Source organism: Gobius niger (genome assembly GCF_951799975.1).
Source record: "Gobius niger genome assembly, chromosome: 11".
Classification (NCBI taxonomy): Eukaryota; Metazoa; Chordata; class Actinopteri; order Gobiiformes; family Gobiidae; genus Gobius; species Gobius niger.
Window position 1 is genome coordinate 41,549 of NC_136862.1, and position 20,962 is coordinate 62,510.

At 49.6% G+C, this 20,962-nt stretch overlaps 1 protein-coding gene across 1 annotated transcript in view; it reads right to left on the bottom strand.

Annotated features, from left to right (window-relative positions):
* Positions 1-282: 282 nt before the first annotated feature.
* Positions 283-20,962, bottom strand: part of tecta (tectorin alpha) — an 87,906-nt gene continuing 67,226 nt past the window's right edge. The window contains exons 15-23 of the mRNA XM_079567006.1: positions 20,264-20,544; positions 17,669-17,776; positions 15,329-15,531; positions 14,079-14,242; positions 11,388-11,636; positions 4,882-5,044; positions 1,497-1,581; positions 847-966; positions 283-406 (exon numbers count right to left, since the gene is read on the bottom strand). Of these exons, the coding sequence (XP_079423132.1) occupies positions 312-406; positions 847-966; positions 1,497-1,581; positions 4,882-5,044; positions 11,388-11,636; positions 14,079-14,242; positions 15,329-15,531; positions 17,669-17,776; positions 20,264-20,544 (1,468 nt within the window). The 3' untranslated portion in view covers positions 283-311. The remainder of the gene's footprint in view (positions 407-846; positions 967-1,496; positions 1,582-4,881; positions 5,045-11,387; positions 11,637-14,078; positions 14,243-15,328; positions 15,532-17,668; positions 17,777-20,263; positions 20,545-20,962) is intronic.

Sequence of the window (20,962 nt, forward strand, 5' to 3'; positions counted from 1 at the left end):
GTTAGGGGAGATGTAGGAGGTGTTGGGGAGACGTAGGAGGTGTTCGGGGAGATGTAGGAGGTGTTCGGGGAGATGTAGGAGGTGCTAGGGGAGATGTAGGAGGTGCTAGGGGAGACGTAGGGGTGTTAGGGGAGACGTAGGAGGTGTTAGGGGAGACGTAGGGGTGTTAGGGTAGACGTAGGGGGTGTTAGGGGAGACGTAGGAGGTGTTAGGGGAGACGTAGGAGGTGTTAGGGGAGACGTAGGGGTGTTAGGAGAGACGTAGGAGGTGTTAGGAGAGACGTAGGGGTGTTCAGGGAGATGTAGGAGGTGCTAGGAGAGCAGAGCCAGGCTGTGGAGCAGGGACAGAGCGGCGCTGGTGCTGAGCAGTGGCATCACAGGAGACGGGCTGCTGCTGCTGTTCACCGCTGCAAAACACATAATCATAATTATACATGAATCATTGTTAAGCAGACAGGGCTGGGTTAGGGTCAGGGTTAGGGTCAGGGTTAGGGTTACCCCTAACCCTGACCCTAAGAGGAGACCTTTGACCCCGGGTTAGGGTTAGGGTTAGGGTTAGCCCTAACCATGACCCTAAGAGGAGACCTTTGACCCCGGCTCTAACTCTGCTCCATCAAAAGCAGGAACAGGATGTTCTTCCGAACCCTGAAGCTCTGTCTGGGTTCCCTGGACTTTGTTACGTTACAGATGAAACTCCAGACTCTCCGCTACAGTTTTAAAGCCTGTAACCCCGATACTTTCTATGCTCAGACTCACTCCTGCCCTTTGGATTTGTCCCCATGCCATTAGCAGTATTGGTTTGATCTGGTTTGAGAGTTTCCGGTAGGGTCAGAGCGGTGGAACTCACAGCGGCAGCTCTGCCCGTCTCGCTGTAACATCCCAGTGACGCAGCTGCAAACGGGACCCGAGTTTTTACTGCTGCAGATCTGCTCACAGCCGCCGTTCGCCTCCTCACACCAGTCCGCCCCTGCAACGGGACAGTTATCCTCATTTATCCTCATGAACATGACAGTTATCCTCATTTATCCTCATGAACATGACAGTTATCCTCATTTATCCTCATGAACATGACAGTTATCCTCATTTATCCTCATGAACATGACAGTTATCCTCATGAACATGACAGTTATCCTCATTTATCCTCATGAGCATGACAGTTATCCTCATTTATCCTCATAAAGATGTCAGTTATCCTCATTTATCCTCATCAACATGACAGTTATCCTCATCAACATGACAGTTATCCTCATTTATCTTCATAAACATTAACATTATCCTCATTTATCCTAATAAACATGACAGTTATCCTCATAAACATCAGAGTTGTCCTCATTTATCTTCATAAACATTAACATTATCCTCATTTATCCTCATCAACATGAGAGTTATCCTCATTTATCCTCATAAACATCAGAGTTGTCCTCATTTATCTTCATAAACATTAACATTATCCTCATTTATGCTCATAAACGTTATCCTCATAAACAGTATAGTTACCCCTCCTGCGGATGGGTCCCACTGACAGGATGTGCTCTTTGAGGTCGCTCCTCTCTGAGTACATCCTCCTCTTATGAGGACAGTTCTGAAAAGCAGTCAGGGCAGATGTTAGATATTTCATCAGTATTAAACTCATACATCTGTTCAGTGGGGCAGATTAAACTCATGTATTTCCCATTTCGTACGTAAACAGATGTGTTTGCTCCAAGGGGATCATTTACAAAGGGTTTTAACACCTACAAACACGGTCCGGAACTACAGTGGAGCAAAAGGCAAGAGCAGTTCATATTTGCATTTGGAAACACAGCTTGATGAATCTGTAAAGAATTTAAATTTAAGGCAGAGAAAATTCATAATGTTTGATGTAGTGTAGTGTATGTATGTGAAGTAAAACTGCTCAAGAAATGTGTCCGTTGGAGTATCAGCTTTATTGTCCAGAAAAGTGCTCTACATGTTTGATGCGTTGTTGGTGTTGGTGTGCAGGTTACAAAGACATGTGACCTGCGACATTGTTTCCCTTGGCTCTACATTGAGCTGGAGTTTGTCCAATAAAAAAGCTCTGTGAATCTGCCCTTTTTAAGTCCATCATCCTTATGATCTCCCCGCGGTCCGTGCTCCACAGCAACAGCGTATCGAGAAGACTGAGCCATGTGTTAGCATCGAGAAGACTGAGCCATGTGTTAGCATCGAGAAGACTGAGCCGTGTGTTAGCATTGAGGAGACTGAGCCATGTGTTAGCATTGAGGAGATACAAGCCGTGTGTTAGCTTTGAGGAGACACAGGCCGTGTGTTAGCTTTGAGGAGACACAGGCCGTGTGTTAGCATTGAGGAGACGCGAGCCGTGTGTTAGCATTGAGGAGACGCGAGCCGTGTGTTAGCATTGAGGAGACACAGGCCATGTGTTAGCATTGAGGAGATACGAGCCGTGTGTTAGCTTTGAGGAGATACGAGCCGTGTGTTAGCATTGAGGAGATACAAGCCGTGTGTTAGCATTGAGGAGACACAGGCCGTGTGTTAGCATCGAGAAGACTGAGCCGTGTGTTAGCATTGAGGAGGCACAGGCCGTGTGTTAGTATTGAGGAGATGCGAGCCGTGTGTTAGCTTTGAGGAGATACGAGCCGTGTGTTAGCATTGAGGAGGCACGAGCCGCGTGTTAGCATTGAGGAGATACGAGCCGTGTGTTAGCATTGAGGAGATGCGAGCCGTGTGTTAGCTTTGAGGAGATACGAGCTGTGTGTTAGTATTGAGGAGACACAGGCCGTGTGTTAGTATTGAGGAGATACAGGCCGTGTGTTAGCATTGAGGAGACACAGGCCGTGTGTTAGCATCGAGGAGACACAGGCCGTGTGTTAGCATTAAGGAGGCACGAGCCGTGTGTTAGCATTGAGGAGGCACGAGCCGTGTGTTAGCATTGAGGAGATACAAGCCGTGTGTTAGCATTGAGGAGGCGCGAGCCGTGTGTTAGTATTGAGGAGGCACGAGCCGTGTGTTAGCATTGAGGAGACACAGGCCGTGTGTTAGCATTGAGGAGATACGAGCCGTGTGTTAGCATTGAGGAGATACGAGCCGTGTGTTAGCATTGAGGAGATACGAGCCGTGTGTTAGCATTGAGGAGATACGAGCCGTGTGTTAGCATTGAGGAGACACAGGCCGTGTGTTAGCATTGAGGAGATACGAGCCGTGTGTTAGCATTGAGGAGATACGAGCCGTGTGTTAGCATTGAGGAGATACGAGCCGTGTGTTAGCATTGAGGAGGCGCGAGCCGTGTGTTAGTATTGAGGAGGCACGAGCCGTGTGTTAGCATTGAGGAGGCACGAGCCGTGTGTTAGCATTGAGGAGGCACGAGCCGTGTGTTAGCATTGAGGAGACACAGGCCGTGTGTTAGCATTGAGGAGACACAGGCCGTGTGTTAGCATTGAGGAGACACAGGCCGTGTGTTAGCATTGAGGAGACACAGGCCGTGTGTTAGCATTGAGGAGACACAGGCCGTGTGTTAGCATTGAGGAGGCACGAGCCGTGTGTTAGCATTGAGGAGACACAGGCCGTGTGTTAGCATTGAGGAGACACAGGCCGTGTGTTAGCATTGAGGAGACACAGGCCGTGTGTTAGCATTGAGGAGACACAGGCCGTGTGTTAGCATTGAGGAGATACGAGCCGTGTGTTAGCATTGAGGAGACACAGGCCGTGTGTTAGCATTGAGGAGGCACGAGCCGTGTGTTAGCATTGAGGAGACACAGGCCGTGTGTTAGCATTGAGGAGACACAGGCCGTGTGTTAGCATTGAGGAGACACAGGCCGTGTGTTAGCATTGAGGAGACACAGGCCGTGTGTTAGCATTGAGGAGATACGAGCCGTGTGTTAGCATTGAGGAGACACAGGCCGTGTGTTAGCATTGAGGAGGCACGAGCCGTGTGTTAGCATTGAGGAGATACGAGCCGTGTGTTAGCATTGAGGAGACACAGGCCATGTGTTAGCATTGAGGAGACACGAGCCGTGTGTTAGCATTGAGGAGATACGAGCCGTGTGTTAGCATTGAGGAGACACAGGCCGTGTGTTAGCATTGAGGAGATACGAGCCGTGTGTTAGCATTGAGGAGATACGAGCCGTGTGTTAGCATTGAGGAGATACGAGCCGTGTGTTAGCATTGAGGAGACACAGGCCGTGTGTTAGCATTGAGGAGATACGAGCCGTGTGTTAGCATTGAGGAGATACGAGCCGTGTGTTAGCATTGAGGAGATACGAGCCGTGTGTTAGCATTGAGGAGACACAGGCCGTGTGTTAGCATTGAGGAGACACAGGCCGTGTGTTAGCATTGAGGAGGCACGAGCCGTGTGTTAGCATTGAGGAGACACAGGCCGTGTGTTAGCATTGAGGAGGCACAGGCCGTGTGTTAGCATTGAGGAGATACGAGCCGTGTGTTTGCGTTGAGGAGATACGAGCCGTGTGTTAGCATTGAGGAGGCACGAGCCGTGTGTTAGTATTGAGGAGGCGTGAACCGTAAACAGCATGGCGCCACCGCAATATTTTTATTTGAAATGATTACCATAGAACCAGGAAGTTTCCCGTTTCCCCTTTTAGAGGTGTTTGTTTTGTTGTTTGTTTGTGTTTTTCCTTTGGAGGTGTTTGTTTTTTTGTTTGTGTTTTTCCTTTGGAGGTGTTTGTTTTTTTTGGTTTTTTTTTCCTTTGGAGGTGTTTGTTTTTTTGTTTGTGTTTTTCCTTTGGAGGTGTTTGTTTTGTTGTTTTTTCCTTTGGAGGTGTTTGTTTTTATGTGTTGTTTTTTTCCTACGGAGGTGTTTGTTTTGTTGTTGTTTTTTCCTGTGGAGGTGTCTGTTTTGTTGTTGTTTTTTTCGAGGTGTGTGCAGTGGTCAGTTGAGTGAAGGTCGTACCACTTTGCAGGCGTTGGTGTCCGAGTCGCACAGCGTGACGTCACAGTGCAGGTGCACCTCATCGTAGTCTCCGATGAACTTGAAGACGGTGACGTGGAAGCGGCAGGTCAGTCCCACGCCGTTCTCCGCCATCCCGATGGTGCTGTCCTTCGTGTTCGGGCATCTGCACAGAAGAACGCAACGAGTTTCTGCCACATTCAGAAACGAAACGGCCACTTCCGAGTCCCAGGTTCTAGTCACAGGTTCTAGTCCTGGGTTTTCTCAGGACTTTTCCTAAAAAATCTGCTTATTATCCACACGACCTTGTTTCCATCATGTTTCGTCAATGTTGTTGCCATTGAAGGGGACCTATTGTGCATGTTTTGCCACTGACCCTCTCTCGATGTTGCAGCTGAAGGGGACCTATTGTGCATGTTTTGCCACTGACCCTCTCTCGATGATGTAGCTGAAGGGGACCTGTTGTACATGTTTTGTCACTGACCCTCTCTCGATGATGTCGACACTGAAGAGGACCTGTTGTACATGTTTTGCCACTGACCCTCTCTCTCGATGATGATGTAGCTGAAGAGGACCTGTTGTACATGTTTTGCCACTGACCCTCTCTCGATGATGTCGACACTGAAGAGGACCTATTGTACATGTTTTGCCACTGACCCTCTCTCGATGATGATGTAGCTGCTGAAGGGGACCTGTTGTACATGTTTTGTCACTGACCCTCTCTCGATGATGTTGCAGCTGAAGAGGACCTGTTGTACATGTTTTGCCACTGACCCTCTCTCGATGATGATGTCGACACTGAAGGGGACCTATTGTACATGTTTTGCCACTGACCCTCTCTCGATGATGATGTAGCTGCTGAAGGGGACCTGTTGTACATGTTTTGTCACTGACCCTCTCTCGATGATGTTGCAGCTGAAGAGGACCTGTTGTACATGTTTTGCCACTGACCCTCTCTCGATGATGATGTCGACACTGAAGGGGACCTATTGTACATGTTTTGCCACTGACCCTCTCTCGATGATGATGTAGCTGAAGGGGACCTATTATACATGTTTTGCCACTGACCCTCTCTCGATGATGATGTAGCTGCTGAAGAGGACCTGTTGTACATGTTTTGCCACTGACCCTCTCTCTCGATGATGTCGACACTGAAGGGGACCTGTTGTACATGTTTTGCCACTGACCCTCTCTCGATGATGATGTAGCTGCTGAAGGGGACCTGTTGTACATGTTTTGCCACTGACCCTCTCTCGATGATGATGTAGCTGCTGAAGGGGACCTGTTGTACATGTTTTGCCACTGACCCTCTCTCGATGATGTCGACACTGAAGGGGACCTGTTGTACATGTTTTGCCACTGACCCTCTCTCGATGATGATGTAGCTGCTGAAGGGGACCTGTTGTACATGTTTTGTCACTGACCCTCTCTCGATGATGATGTAGCTGCTGAAGGGGACCTGTTGTACATGTTTTACCACTGACCCTCTCTCTCGATGATGTCGACACTGAAGGGGACCTGTTGTACATGTTTTACCACTGACCCTCTCTCTCGATGATGATGTAGCTGAAGGGGACCTGTTGTACATGTTTTGTCACTGACCCTCTCTCTCGATGATGTCGCAGCTGAAGGGGACCTGTTGTACATGTTTTGCCACTGACCCTCTCTCGATGATGTCGACACTGAAGGGGACCTATTGTACATGTTTTGCCACTGACTCTCTCTCGATGATGTTGCAGCTGAAGGGGACCTATTGTACATGTTTTGTCACTGACCCTCTCTCGATGATGATGTAGCTGAAGGGGACCTGTTGTACATGTTTTGCCACTGACCCTCTCTCGATGATGTTGCAGCTGAAGGGGACCTATTGTACATGTTTTGTCACTGACCCTCTCTCTCGATGATGTCGACACTGAAGAGGACCTGTTGTACATGTTTTGTCCCTGACCCTCTCTCTCGATGATGTCGACACTGAAGGGGACCTGTTGTACATGTTTTGCCACTGACCCTCTCTCGATGATGTAGACACTGAAGAGGACCTGTTGTACATGTTTTGTCCCTGACCCTCTCTCTCGATGATGTCGACACTGAAGGGGACCTGTTGTACATGTTTTGTCACTGACCCTCTCTCGATGATGTTGCAGCTGAAGGGGACCTGTTGTACATGTTTTGCCACTGACCCTCTCTCGATGATGATGTAGCTGAAGGGGACCTGTTGTACATGTTTTGTCACTGACCCTCTCTCGATGATGTAGACACTGAAGAGGACCTGTTGTACATGTTTTGTCCCTGACCCTCTCTCGATGATGATGTCGACACTGAAGAGGACCTGTTGTACATGTTTTGTCACTGACCCTCTCTCGATGATGTCGACACTGAAGAGGACCTATTGTACATGTTTTGCCACTGACCCTCTCTCTCGATGATGTCGACACTGAAGGGGACCTGTTGTACATGTTTTGCCACTGACCCTCTCTCTCGATGATGTCGACACTGAAGAGGACCTATTGTACATGTTTTGTCACTGACCCTCTCTCGATGATGATGTCGACACTGAAGAGGACCTATTGTACATGTTTTGTCACTGACCCTCTCTCGATGATGTCGACACTGAAGGGGACCTGTTGTACATGTTTTGTCACTGACCCTCTCTCGATGATGTCGACACTGAAGGGGACCTGTTGTACATGTTTTGTCACTGACCCTCTCTCGATGATGATGTCGACACTGAAGAGGACCTGTTGTACATGTTTTGTCACTGACCCTCTCTCGATGATGATGTCGACACTGAAGAGGACCTGTTGTACATGTTTTGTCACTGACCCTCTCTCGATGATGATGTCGACACTGAAGAGGACCTGTTGTACATGTTTTGTCACTGACCCTCTCTCGATGATGTCGACACTGAAGGGGACCTGTTGTACATGTTTTGTCACTGACCCTCTCTCGATGATGTTGCAGCTGAAGGGGACCTGTTGTACATGTTTTGTCACTGACCCTCTCTCGATGATGTTGCAGCTGAAGGGGACCTGTTGTACATGTTTTGCCACTGACCCTCTCTCTCGATGATGATGTAGCTGAAGGGGACCTGTTGTACATGTTTTGTCACTGACCCTCTCTCGATGATGATGTAGCTGAAGGGGACCTGTTGTACATGTTTTGCCACTGACCCTCTCTCGATGATGATGTAGCTGCTGAAGGGGACCTGTTGTACATGTTTTACCACTGACCCTCTCTCGATGATGATGTAGCTGAAGGGGACCTGTTGTACATGTTTTGCCACTGACCCTCTCTCGATGATGTCGACACTGAAGAGGACCTGTTGTACATGTTTTACCACTGACCCTCTCTCTCGATGATGTCGACACTGAAGAGGACCTGTTGTACATGTTTTGCCACTGACCCTCTCTCGATGATGATGTCGACACTGAAGAGGACCTGTTGTACATGTTTTGCCACTGACCCTCTCTCGATGATGATGTAGCTGCTGAAGGGGACCTGTTGTACATGTTTTGCCACTGACCCTCTCTCTCGATGATGTCGCAGCTGAAGGGGACCTGTTGTACATGTTTTGCCACTGATCCTCTCTCGATGATGATGTAGCTGCTGAAGGGGACCTGTTGTACATGTTTTGCCACTGACCCTCTCTCTCGATGATGTCGACACTGAAGAGGACCTGTTGTACATGTTTTACCACTGACCCTCTCTCTCGATGATGTCGACACTGAAGAGGACCTGTTGTACATGTTTTACCACTGACCCTCTCTCTCGATGATGTCGACACTGAAGAGGACCTGTTGTACATGTTTTGCCACTGGCCCTCTCTCGATGATGATGTCGACACTGAAGAGGACCTGTTGTACATGTTTTGCCACTGACCCTCTCTCGATGATGTCGCAGCTGAAGGGGACCTGTTGTACATGTTTTACCACTGACCCTCTCTCGATGATGTTGTAGCTGAAGGGGACCTGTTGTACATGTTTTGCCACTGACCCTCTCTCGATGATGTCGACACTGAAGAGGACCTGTTGTACATGTTTTACCACTGACCCTCTCTCTCGATGATGTCGACACTGAAGAGGACCTGTTGTACATGTTTTACCACTGACCCTCTCTCTCGATGATGTCGACACTGAAGAGGACCTGTTGTACATGTTTTGCCACTGACCCTCTCTCGATGATGATGTAGCTGCTGAAGGGGACCTATTATACATGTTTTGCCACTGACCCTCTCTCGATGATGTCGACACTGAAGGGGACCTGTTGTACATGTTTTGCCACTGACCCTCTCCGATGATGATGTCGACACTGAAGGGGACCTGTTGTACATGTTTTGCCACTGACCCTCTCTCGATGATGATGTAGCTGAAGGGGACCTGTTGTACATGTTTTGCCACTGACCCTCTCTTGATGATGATGTAGCTGAAGGGGACCTGTTGTACATGTTTTGCCACTGACCCTCTCTCTCGATGATGTCGACACTGAAGAGGACCTGTTGTACATGTTTTGCCACTGACCCTCTCTCGATGATGATGTCGACACTGAAGAGGACCTGTTGTACATGTTTTGCCACTGACCCTCTCTCGATGATGTCGACACTGAAGAGGACCTATTGTACATGTTTTGTCACTGACCCTCTCTCGATGATGTCGACACTGAAGAGGACCTATTGTACATGTTTTGTCACTGACCCTCTCTCGATGATGATGTTGCCCCTGAAGGGGACCTGTTGTACATGTTTTGCCACTGACCCTCTCTCGATGATGATGTCGACACTGAAGAGGACCTGTTGTACATGTTTTGCCACTGACCCTCTCTCGATGATGATGTCGACACTGAAGAGGACCTGTTGTACATGTTTTGCCACTGACCCTCTCTCGATGATGATGTCGACACTGAAGAGGACCTGTTGTACATGTTTTGTCACTGACCCTCTCTCTCGATGATGATGTCGACACTGAAGGGGACCTGTTGTACATGTTTTGTCACTGACCCTCTCTCGATGATGATGTTGCCCCTGAAGAGGACCTGTTGTACATGTTTTGCCACTGACCCTCTCTCGATGATGATGCAGCTGAAGGGGACCTGTTGTACATGTTTTGTCCCTGACCCTCTCTCGATGATGTAGCTGCTGAAGGGGACCTGTTGTACATGTTTTGCCACTGGCCCTCTCTCGATGATGATGTCGACACTGAAGAGGACCTGTTGTACATGTTTTGCCACTGGCCCTCTCTCGATGATGATGTCGACACTGAAGAGGACCTGTTGTACATGTTTTGCCACTGACCCTCTCTCGATGATGATGTCGACACTGAAGAGGACCTGTTGTACATGTTTTGTCACTGACCCTCTCTCGATGATGATGTCGACACTGAAGAGGACCTGTTGTACATGTTTTGTCACTGACCCTCTCTCGATGATGTCGACACTGAAGGGGACCTGTTGTACATGTTTTGTCACTGACCCTCTCTCGATGATGTTGCAGCTGAAGGGGACCTGTTGTACATGTTTTACCACTGACCCTCTCTCGATGATGATGTAGCTGAAGGGGACCTGTTGTACATGTTTTGCCACTGACCCTCTCTCGATGATGTCGCAGCTGAAGGGGACCTGTTGTACATGTTTTGCCACTGACCCTCTCTCGATGATGATGTAGCTGCTGAAGGGGACCTGTTGTACATGTTTTGCCACTGACCCTCTCTCTCGATGATGTCGCAGCTGAAGGGGACCTGTTGTACATGTTTTGCCACTGATCCTCTCTCGATGATGATGTAGCTGCTGAAGGGGACCTGTTGTACATGTTTTGCCACTGACCCTCTCTCGATGATGATGTAGCTGAAGGGGACCTGTTGTACATGTTTTGCCACTGACCCTCTCTCGATGATGTCGACACTGAAGAGGACCTGTTGTACATGTTTTACCACTGACCCTCTCTCTCGATGATGTCGACACTGAAGAGGACCTGTTGTACATGTTTTGCCACTGGCCCTCTCTCGATGATGATGTCGACACTGAAGAGGACCTGTTGTACATGTTTTACCACTGACCCTCTCTCGATGATGTTGCAGCTGAAGGGGACCTGTTGTACATGTTTTGTCACTGACCCTCTCTCGATGATGTCGCAGCTGAAGGGGACCTGTTGTACATGTTTTGTCACTGACCCTCTCTCGATGATGTCGCAGCTGAAGAGGACCTGTTGTACATGTTTTGCCACTGACCCTCTCTCGATGATGTCGACACTGAAGAGGACCTGTTGTACATGTTTTACCACTGACCCTCTCTCTCGATGATGTCGACACTGAAGAGGACCTGTTGTACATGTTTTGTCACTGACCCTCTCTCTCGATGATGTCGACACTGAAGAGGACCTGTTGTACATGTTTTACCACTGACCCTCTCTCTCGATGATGTCGACACTGAAGAGGACCTGTTGTACATGTTTTGTCACTGACCCTCTCTCGATGATGTCGCAGCTGAAGGGGACCTATTATACATGTTTTACCACTGACCCTCTCTCGATGATGATGTAGCGCAGCCGGTCGCCGCTGAAGCGCGAGGGCGTGGCCCAGCACATGTTGACGATGAGGATGAGTTGGTTCTCGTCGGCGCCCTCCACAAACACGCCCACGAACAGGACGTCCCGCGTGCTGAGGACCACCTCGCCCTCGCGGTATGGGTGGCGGTACGACGCGTTCTTGTACAGCGCCATCTTGGTGATGAAGTTCCCCTCCTGCGTGGGCAGCGTCAGGTTGATCACGCTGCGGAACAGAAGCCATTACTAGAGCCGCTCCAAAGCCCGTACAAACAGTCAGAATATTCCATAACACACCTGTGGCTCCAGTGCTGGAACATTGTGAAGGAATAACAATTATTAAAGAGGGGGTGTTCTGCTTTAAAGAGGGCGTGTTCTGCTTTAAAGAGGGCGTGTTCTGCTTTAAAGAGGGGGTGTTCTGCTTTAAAGAGGGGGTGTTCTGCTTTAAAGAGGGGGTGTTCTGCTTTAAAGAGGGGGTGTTCTGCTTTAAAGAGGGCGTGTTCTGCTTTAAAGAGGGCGTGTTCTGCTTTAAAGAGGGCGTGTTCTGCTTTAAAGAGGGCGTGTTCTGCTTTAAAGAGGGCGTGTTCTGCTTTAAAGAGGGGGTGTTCTGCTTTAAAGAGGGGGTGTTCTGCTTTAAAGAGGGGGTGTTCTGCTTTAAAGAGGGCGTGTTCTGCTTTAAAGAGGGCGTGTTCTGCTTTAAAGAGGGCGTGTTCTGCTTTAAAGAGGGCGTGTTCTGCTTTAAAGAGGGGGTGTTCTGCTTTAAAGAGGGGGTGTTCTGCTTTAAAGAGGGGGTGTTCTGCTTTAAAGAGGGCGTGTTCTGCTTTAAAGAGGGCGTGTTCTGCTTTAAAGAGGGGGTGTTCTGCTTTAAAGAGGGGGTGTTCTGCTTTAAAGAGGGCGTGTTCTGCTTTAAAGAGGGGGTGTTCTGCTTTAAAGAGGGGGTGTTCTGCTTTTGTCAGCCCCATAGCACCAGTCTATCTCACACTACAATGATGACAAACCTTCTGTTGGTCTGTAAATGCAGTAAATTAGAATAACTGCCTTGTATAAAATGTCTCTCTCAAAATGGCTGTAATGAATGTCTTGAAATAGGCCTCTGTCTCTTTAAGAACCTCTGAGCCTTTAGACACGCCCCCTCCACACGCTGTCTGTGGCATCAGTGGGGAGGGGGTTCTGCTGAGGAGCAGTGGTTGGTTACTCAGCTGGTGACGAAAGCTAGGAGGCGTCTCCAGGAGGTGGGGGCGTTCCTAGGAGGACTCAGGCAAACCTATCCCTAAAATGGCCGCCATCAGAGTTTCTACAGATTACTCAGAAATACGTGAATGTGCCGAGGCAACACTTCAGCCATGTTTTTAATGAGGGAGTGACAGAATAACAGGATGGAAAGCTGGAAAAAGTCCATTTTGCAGAATACCCCCCCTTTAAAGCTTGAAAATTCATTCTGTTTCTCAGTTTAGTGCAATGCTTCTCAAATATGTTCTGTTATGCTCCCCAAGTGTGAATGTTTTTCTGATTTTTCTGGGCTTTTTCAGATCACTGCTAGTCAAGCGCTGCCCTTGAAGAGTCATTGTGTGTCAGTCCGGGTGCTCGCGCCTGTTTCCCCTTCACTCGCTCTACTGAAGGCCAGTGTTGTTACCGATGCAAACTGTCATTAAAGAAGAAGAAGAAGATCTTTATTTATATAGCGCCTTTCACAGACATGGTCACAAAGCGCTTTACAGGAGACAATTGTACATTCACTCCATCCTCGGTGGTGGTAAACTACGTTTGTAGCTTCAGCTCCCCCTGGGGGAGACTGACAGAAGCGCGGTCGCAATTGCACACTGTCCGGAAGAACGAGTACGACTCGAATGGGCAGAATGCTAAAGTATTGATCCTGCCTACGCTGTGATCGCTGTTTAATGACCAACGGTGCATTTTTCCCCTACTTTCCCTCTACTTTTATATTTAATAATTTATTTATTTATTTATTTTTTCCCTTTCTGGACCTGCTGCTTGCTACGATCTTAACTGGACAACCATGAACTTGATAACTGGTCTCCAGTACAATCGACAAGGTTTTTTCACAAGTGAGGCCACGGAGGAGGTCATCTGCCCTGACTGGGTTTTTCACAGCTCTGGTTGTGATGTGGCTGATCGCTTGCCTTGCAGTCCTGTCGGTCGGAGAGATCAAAGATACTTATTTGGACTCTTGATACTTACTTATTGGATTAGGCACTGTCCTGGATTACTGGAAATTTGGAAAGACAGCAATTTACAAGTTGAAATCAGTTGAAATTAACAAGCTGGAGCAGGGAGTGACCGAGTGCTGGAATTACATCGGAAAGTAACATTGTTAAATTTGACTTAGGAGCTTGCTGTGGAGACGGGCAATAGAGCAACAACATGAGCTCCCCCAGAGGGTTAGGGTTAGAGACTGTGGTCCTCGACCTTTGGACAGAAGCATCGCTGAGCCCCAGCCCACACTGCTCCTACAGGTTGCCCTGGAGGTTTCAGGATGGGTCAAATGCAGAGGACCCCACAATGACAGATACAGATACAGTCATGCAGTGTCCCCCCGGCTTTAGGCACAAAAAGACTCTGGAGACTGTGATGTTTTAATGATTCAGACTCTGACGGCGGCTTGTTACGCAGCATAAACCTAAACTAAACTAACTAACAGACTCTTCACCTGAGCATGGGTTTGAGCACCGTCTCCAGGGAGATCTTCAGGTCCAGCTCGTAGGCGCAGGAGAACTCCACGTTGATGGTTTTGTCTCTGGTGATGACGTTCCCCGTGTTGTTCACGCTCTCTATCCAAACCGTGTTCTTGTACATGATGTGCGTCCCGTTCGACTGAGGTGGAGGGGAAAGAGAGACAACACACCTGTTTGTCTTGTTTGTAAGAGAGAGACTTATAAACAAGACAAAAACACTGAGAGAGAGAGAGACTTATAAACAAGGCAAAAACACTGAGAAAGAGAGAGAAACTTATAAACAAGACATAACACTGAGAAAGAGAGAGACTTATAAACAAGACAAAAACACTGAGAAAGAGAGAGAGACTTATAATCAAGACATAATACTGAGAAAGAGAGAGACACTTACAAACAAGACAAAAACACTGAGAAAGAGAGAGAGACTTATAATCAAGACATAATACTGAGAAAGAGAGAGACTTATAAACAAGACAAAAACACTGAGAAAGAGAGAGACTTATAAACAAGACAAAAACACTGAGAAAGAGAGAGACACTTACAAACAAGACACAACACTGAGAAAGAGAGAGACTTATAAACAAGACAAAAACACTGAGAAAGAGAGAGAGACTTATAATCAAGACATAATACTGAGAAAGAGAGACTTACAAACAAGACATAATACTGAGAAAGAGAGACTTACAAACAAGACATAATACTGAGAAAGAGAGAGACTTATAAGCAAGACAAAAACACTGAGAAAGAGAGAGACTTATAAACAAGACCAGGTGGTACCTGGACGAAGGAGCCGCAGTGGCCCTTGGTGTTGTTTTGTGTGTGGTGCTGTGTGTGGTCCCTGAGGTGGTCCCTGAGGTGATCCCTGAGGTGGTCCCTGAGGTGGTCCCTGAGGTGGTACCTGAGGTGGTACCTGAGGTGGTACCTGAGGTGGTCCCTGAGGTGGTCCCTGAGGTGGTCCCTGAGGTGGTACCTGGACGATGGAGCCGCAGTGGCCCTTGGTGTTGTTGATGTGGAAGCTGATGAAGTCCTCGCCCTCGATGCCGGCGCAGTGTTTTTATGTGTGTGGTGCTGTGTGTGGTGCTGTGTGTGGTGCTGTGTGTGGTGCTGTGTGTGGTGCTGTGTGTGGTGCTGTGTGTGGTCCTGCGTGTGGTGCTGTGTGTGGTGCTGTGTGTGGTCCTGTGTGTGGTCCCTGAGGTGGTCCCTGAGGTGGTCCCTGAGGTGGTACCTGCACGATGGAGCCGCAGTGGCCCTTGGTGTTGTTGATGTGGAAGCTGATGAAGTCCTCGCCCTCGATGCCGGCGCAGTGCTGGTCGTTGACGCGCACGTCCTCGCGCTCGAAGCCGAGCTGGAAGAGCTTACACTTGGAGATGGACACCTCCATCTGGGCGTGTTTACAGGTGACCTCCGCCTGGATGATGTCATCGTCACCTGACACAAAACGCCACCATTTAAATTATCATCTGGGCGTGTTCACAGGTGACCTCCGCCTGGATGATGTCATCGTCACCTGACACAAAACGCCACAGTTTAAATAATCATCTGGGCGTGTTTACAGGTGACCTCCGCCTGGATGATGTCATCGTCACCTGACACAAAACGCCACCATTTAAATAATCATCTGGACGTGTTTACAGGTGACCTCCGCCTGGATGATGTCATCGTCACCTGACACAAAACGCCACAGTTTAAATAATCATCTGGACGTGCTCACAGGTTCACAGTGGACTTCAGCCTCTTGTTCTACACCTGGTTTATTTAATTTTTCTTTAGCAGGTTTAAAGCTGGTTCAGATATTGAGGTCAGAGTTCATGCTTACAGGAAAAACTCAGAAAATTTGAATATTGTTCATTTGTTTATGTACTTCAACTTAAAATGTGAAACTAATAAATGATATAGACTCATGACAGGAGGACAGGAACAGCAGGAACAGCAGGAACAGCAGGAACAGCAGGAACAGCAGGAACCGTAACGTTTAGATACTCACAGACACTAAACACACATTTGCATTTCTTCTCGTTGTCTGACATGAAAACAGAATTACCTTTTCCTTATTTTTTTTTAGGTCAATTAGAATTTTAAACATGGTTTCGATTCTATCAAATGTCAGAAGAATAAGAGACAGAATTTTTTAGAAATGTTTTTGTTTAAACACCTTTAAACAATTTGGGAAAGCCCAGATGATGATGTCATGACCTTCAAGATCAGGTCTGGTTCATCCTTGATGTGATTTCCAGACTCTTGAAGGTCCAGGTTCATTGGTTAAAGCAATGATGTAAATGTCCAATCATCACACAGATCAGAAAGAAGGCGGGTTCTGTAATGTCCAATCATCACACAGGTCAGAAAGAAGGCGGGTTCTGTAATGTCCAATCATCACACAGGTCAGAAAGAAGGCGGGTTCTGTAATGTCCAATCATCACACAGGTCAGAAAGAAGGCGGGTTCTGTAATGTCCAATCATCACACAGGTCAGAAAGAAGGCGGGTTCTGTAATGTCCAATCATCACACAGGTCAGAAAGAAGGCGGGTTCTGTAATGTCCAATCATCACACAGGTCAGAAAGAAGGCGGGTTCTGTAATGTCCAATCATCACACAGGTCAGAAAGAAGGCGGGTTCTGTGTCGGAGATGAAAGAGCTGTGTCTCAAATGTGAAGATCAACCAAGAACCAAAGACCTGGTGAAGATGCTGAACCTGGTCAGAGTTTGTCATTATCCAGAAACAAGTTCTGACCTGACATGGGCTGTGAGGGAACTCTGAGAGGGAACTCTGAGAGGGAGCTCTGAGGAGGAACTCTGAGGAGGAACTCTGAGAGGGAACTCTGAGAGGGAACTCTGAGAGGGAACTCTGAGAGGGAACTCTGAGAGGGAACTCTGAGGAGGAACTCTGAGGAGGAACTCTGAGAGGGAACTCTGAGAGGGAACTCTGAGAGGGAGCTCTGAGGGGGAACTCTGAGGAGGAACTCTGAGAGGGAACTCTGAGAGGGAACTCTGAGAGGGAGCTCTGAGAGAGAACTCTGAGGGGGAACTCTGAGGGGGAACTCTGAGAGACTAAAATCATCCAAACTTCTATTGAGCGTCTGAAAGAGCCTCAGATCATGTACATTCTCTGTTAAAGGATCAGCTCTGAGCTTTGTTCATGTGGAGCAGCTCCATGAAGCAGAGGAACAACATTAAATATGATTATAATGAATATCATCAATGCAAAGTCCACTCAATTCATCTTAAATTTAGTCGACTAAATTTACTTGCAATTTTAGTCGACTAAAACTAGACTAAAATCGAATTACATTTTCGTCAAAAGACTAAAACTAAATTAAAATATCTTTGTATGTCAAAATTAACACTGTGTAGTTGCAGTAGTAGTAGTAATGGCAGTGATTGTAGTAGTTGTAGTTGTAGTAGTTGTAGTTGTAGTAGTAGTTGTAGCAGTTGCAGTAGTAGTAGTAATGGCAGTAGTAGTAGCAGTTGCAGTAGTAGTAGTAGTGGCAGTAGTAGTAGTAGTGGCAGTAGTAGTAGCAGTTGCAGTAGTAGTAGTAGTGGCAGTAGTAGTAGTAGTAGTACTAACCAGTAGAGGTGGGGAGCTCGGGGCAGCCGCACAGGTCTCCTCCATTTTCCAGTTCACAGGTGAAGTTTGTGCAGCTTCCTCCAGCGCACGGGTCATAGATCCATTCTGCTAAAGACACACCCCCTCACAGGTTAGCCACACCCCCTCACAGGTTAGCCACACCCCCTCACAGGTTAGCCACACCCCCTCACAGGTTAGACACACCCCCTCACAGGTTAGCCACACCCCCTCACAGGTTAGACACACCCCCTCACAGGTTAGACACACCCCCTCACAGGTTAGCCACACCCCGTCACAGGCTAGCCACACCCCCTCACAGGTTAGCCACACCCCCTCACAGGTTAGCCACACACCCTCACAGGTTAGCCACACCCCCTCACAGGTTAGACACACCCCCTCACAGGCTAGCCACACCCCGTCACAGGTTAGCCACACACCCTCACAGGTTAGCCACACCCCCTCACAGGTTAGACACACCCCCTCACAGGCTAGCCACACCCCGTCACAGGTTAGCCACACCCCCTCACAGGTTAGCCACACACCCTCACAGGTTAGCCACACCCCCTCACAGGTTAGCCACACCCCCTCACAGGTTAGCCACACACCCTCACAGGTTAGCCACACACCCTCACAGGTTAGCCACACCCCCTCCCAGGTTAGACACACCCCCTCACAGGTTAGCCACACCCCCTCACAGGTTAGCCACACCCCCTCACAGGTTAGCCACACCCCCTCAAAGGTTAGACACACCCCCTCCCAGGTTAGACACACCCCCTCCCAGGTTAGACACACCCCCTCACAGGTTAGCCACACCCCCTCACAGGTTAGACACACCCCCTCACAGGTTAGACACACCCCCTCCCAGGTTAGACACACCCCCTCACAGGTTAGCCACACCCCGTCACAGGTTAGCCACACACCCTCACAGGTTAGACACACCCCCTCACAGGTTAGCCACTCCCCCTCACAGGTTAGCCACACCCCCTCACAGGTTAGCCACACCCCCTCACAGGTTAGCCACACCCCCTCACAGGTTAGCCACACCCCCTCCCAGGTTAGCCACACACCCTCCCAGGTTAGCCACACACCCTCCCAGGTTAGCCACACCCCCTCACAGGTTAGCCACACCCCCCGTCACAGGTTAGCCACACCCCCTCACAGGTTAGCCACACACCCTCCCAGGTTAGCCACACACCCTCACAGGTTAGCCACACACCCTCACAGGTTAGCCACACACCCTCACAGGTTAGCCACACCCCCTCACAGGTTAGCCACACACCCTCACAGGTTAGCCACACACCCTCACAGGTTAGCCACACACCCTCACAGGTTAGCCACACACCCTCCCAGGTTAGCCACACACCCTCACAGGTTAGCCACACCCCCTCACAGGTTAGCCACACCCCCTCACAGGTTAGCCACACCCCCTCACAGGTTAGCCACACACCCTCACAGGTTAGCCACACCCCCTCACAGGTTAGACACACCCCCTCACAGGTTAGCCACACACCCTCACAGGTTAGCCACACACCCTCACAGGTTAGCCACACCCCCTCCCAGGTTAGCCACACACCCTCCCAGGTTAGCCACACACCCTCACAGGTTAGCCACACCCCCTCACAGGTTAGCCACACCCCCTCACAGGTTAGCCACACCCCCTCCCAGGTTAGCCACACCCCCTCACAGGTTAGCCACACACCCTCACAGGTTAGCCACACACCCTCCCAGGTTAGCCACACACCCTCACAGGTTAGCCACACCCCCTCACAGGTTAGCCACACCCCCTCACAGGTTAGCCACACACCCTCACAGGTTAGCCACACACCCTCCCAGGTTAGCCACACCCCCTCACAGGTTAGCCACACACCCTCACAGGCTAGCCACACACCCTCACAGGCTAGCCACACCCCCTCACAGGTTAGCCACACCCCCTCACAGGTTAGCCACACCCCCTCACAGGTTAGCCACACCCCCTCCCAGGTTAGCCACACCCCGTCACAGGTTAGCCACACACCCTCACAGGTTAGCCACACCCCGTCACAGGTTAGCCACACCCCGTCACAGGTTAGCCACACCCCGTCACAGGTTAGCCACACCCCCTCACAGGTTAGCCACACACCCTCACAGGTTAGCCACACACCCTCACAGGTTAGCCACACCCCTCACAGGTTAGCCACACCCCCTCACAGGTTAGCCACACCCCGTCACAGGTTAGCCACACCCCCTCACAGGTTAGCCACACACCCTCACAGGTTAGCCACACACCCTCACAGGTTAGCCACACACCCTCACAGGTTAGCCACTCCCCCTCCCAGGTTAGCCACACACCCTCACAGGTTAGCCACACACCCTCACAGGTTAGCCACACCCCCTCACAGGTTAGCCACACCCCCTCCCAGGTTAGACTCACCCCCTCACAGGTTAGCCACACACCCTCACAGGTTAGCCACACCCCCTCACAGGTTAGCCACACCCCCTCACAGGTTAGCCACTCCCCCTCACAGGTTAGCCACACCCCCTCACAGGTTAGCCACACCCCCTCACAGGTTAGCCACACCCCCTCCCAGGCTGTGTGTTTGTTTGTGTAGCCCTTACAGCAGTTCTCCTGGGTGATCCAGCGCGTGGACAGCGTGCCCAGGGCGCGGCAGGCCTCGGCGTAGGCTGCCAGGGACCCGCACACCTGGGCCTTGCGGTGGTTGTAGCAGCCGTCCAGGTAACAGGACTGGTAGAAGGGCCGCGGGTCCAGCAGCCCGTGGCACGGCTGGAAGAAACCTTTGAGGGCGGTGAGTTTCTGACAGGCGTCTTCTCTCTGCAGAGCCAGCACCGCCGTGTTCTCACAGGACTGCGCCAACGCCACGTACTGCAGCTCGTCACAGCTGGAGGCGGACGAAGAGGAGGAAGAGGAGGGGAAGAGGACGAAGAGGAGGGGAAGAGGACGAAGAGGAGGAAGAGGAGGAAGAGGACGAAGAGGAGAGGGAAGAGGAACAGGAGGGGAAGAGGAGAAAAGGACGAAGAGGAAGAGGAGGAAGAGCAGGGGACATGACAGGATGTTATGACAGGAATCATAAATCGTTACCTGCCTGAAGCCTTGAATAACCTTTTAAATCCAGTTCTTCATTTCCAAAATTCGTGTCACTTTGCAAATGCAGTTGGGACGGCTGTTCATGAACCAGAACTTAAGTAGAGTTAAGTAAAACAGCTGCAATCAGGAGGTCACATGACATGGAGGTCACATGACATGGAGGTCACATGACATGGAGGTCACATGACATGGAGGTCACATCACATGGAGGT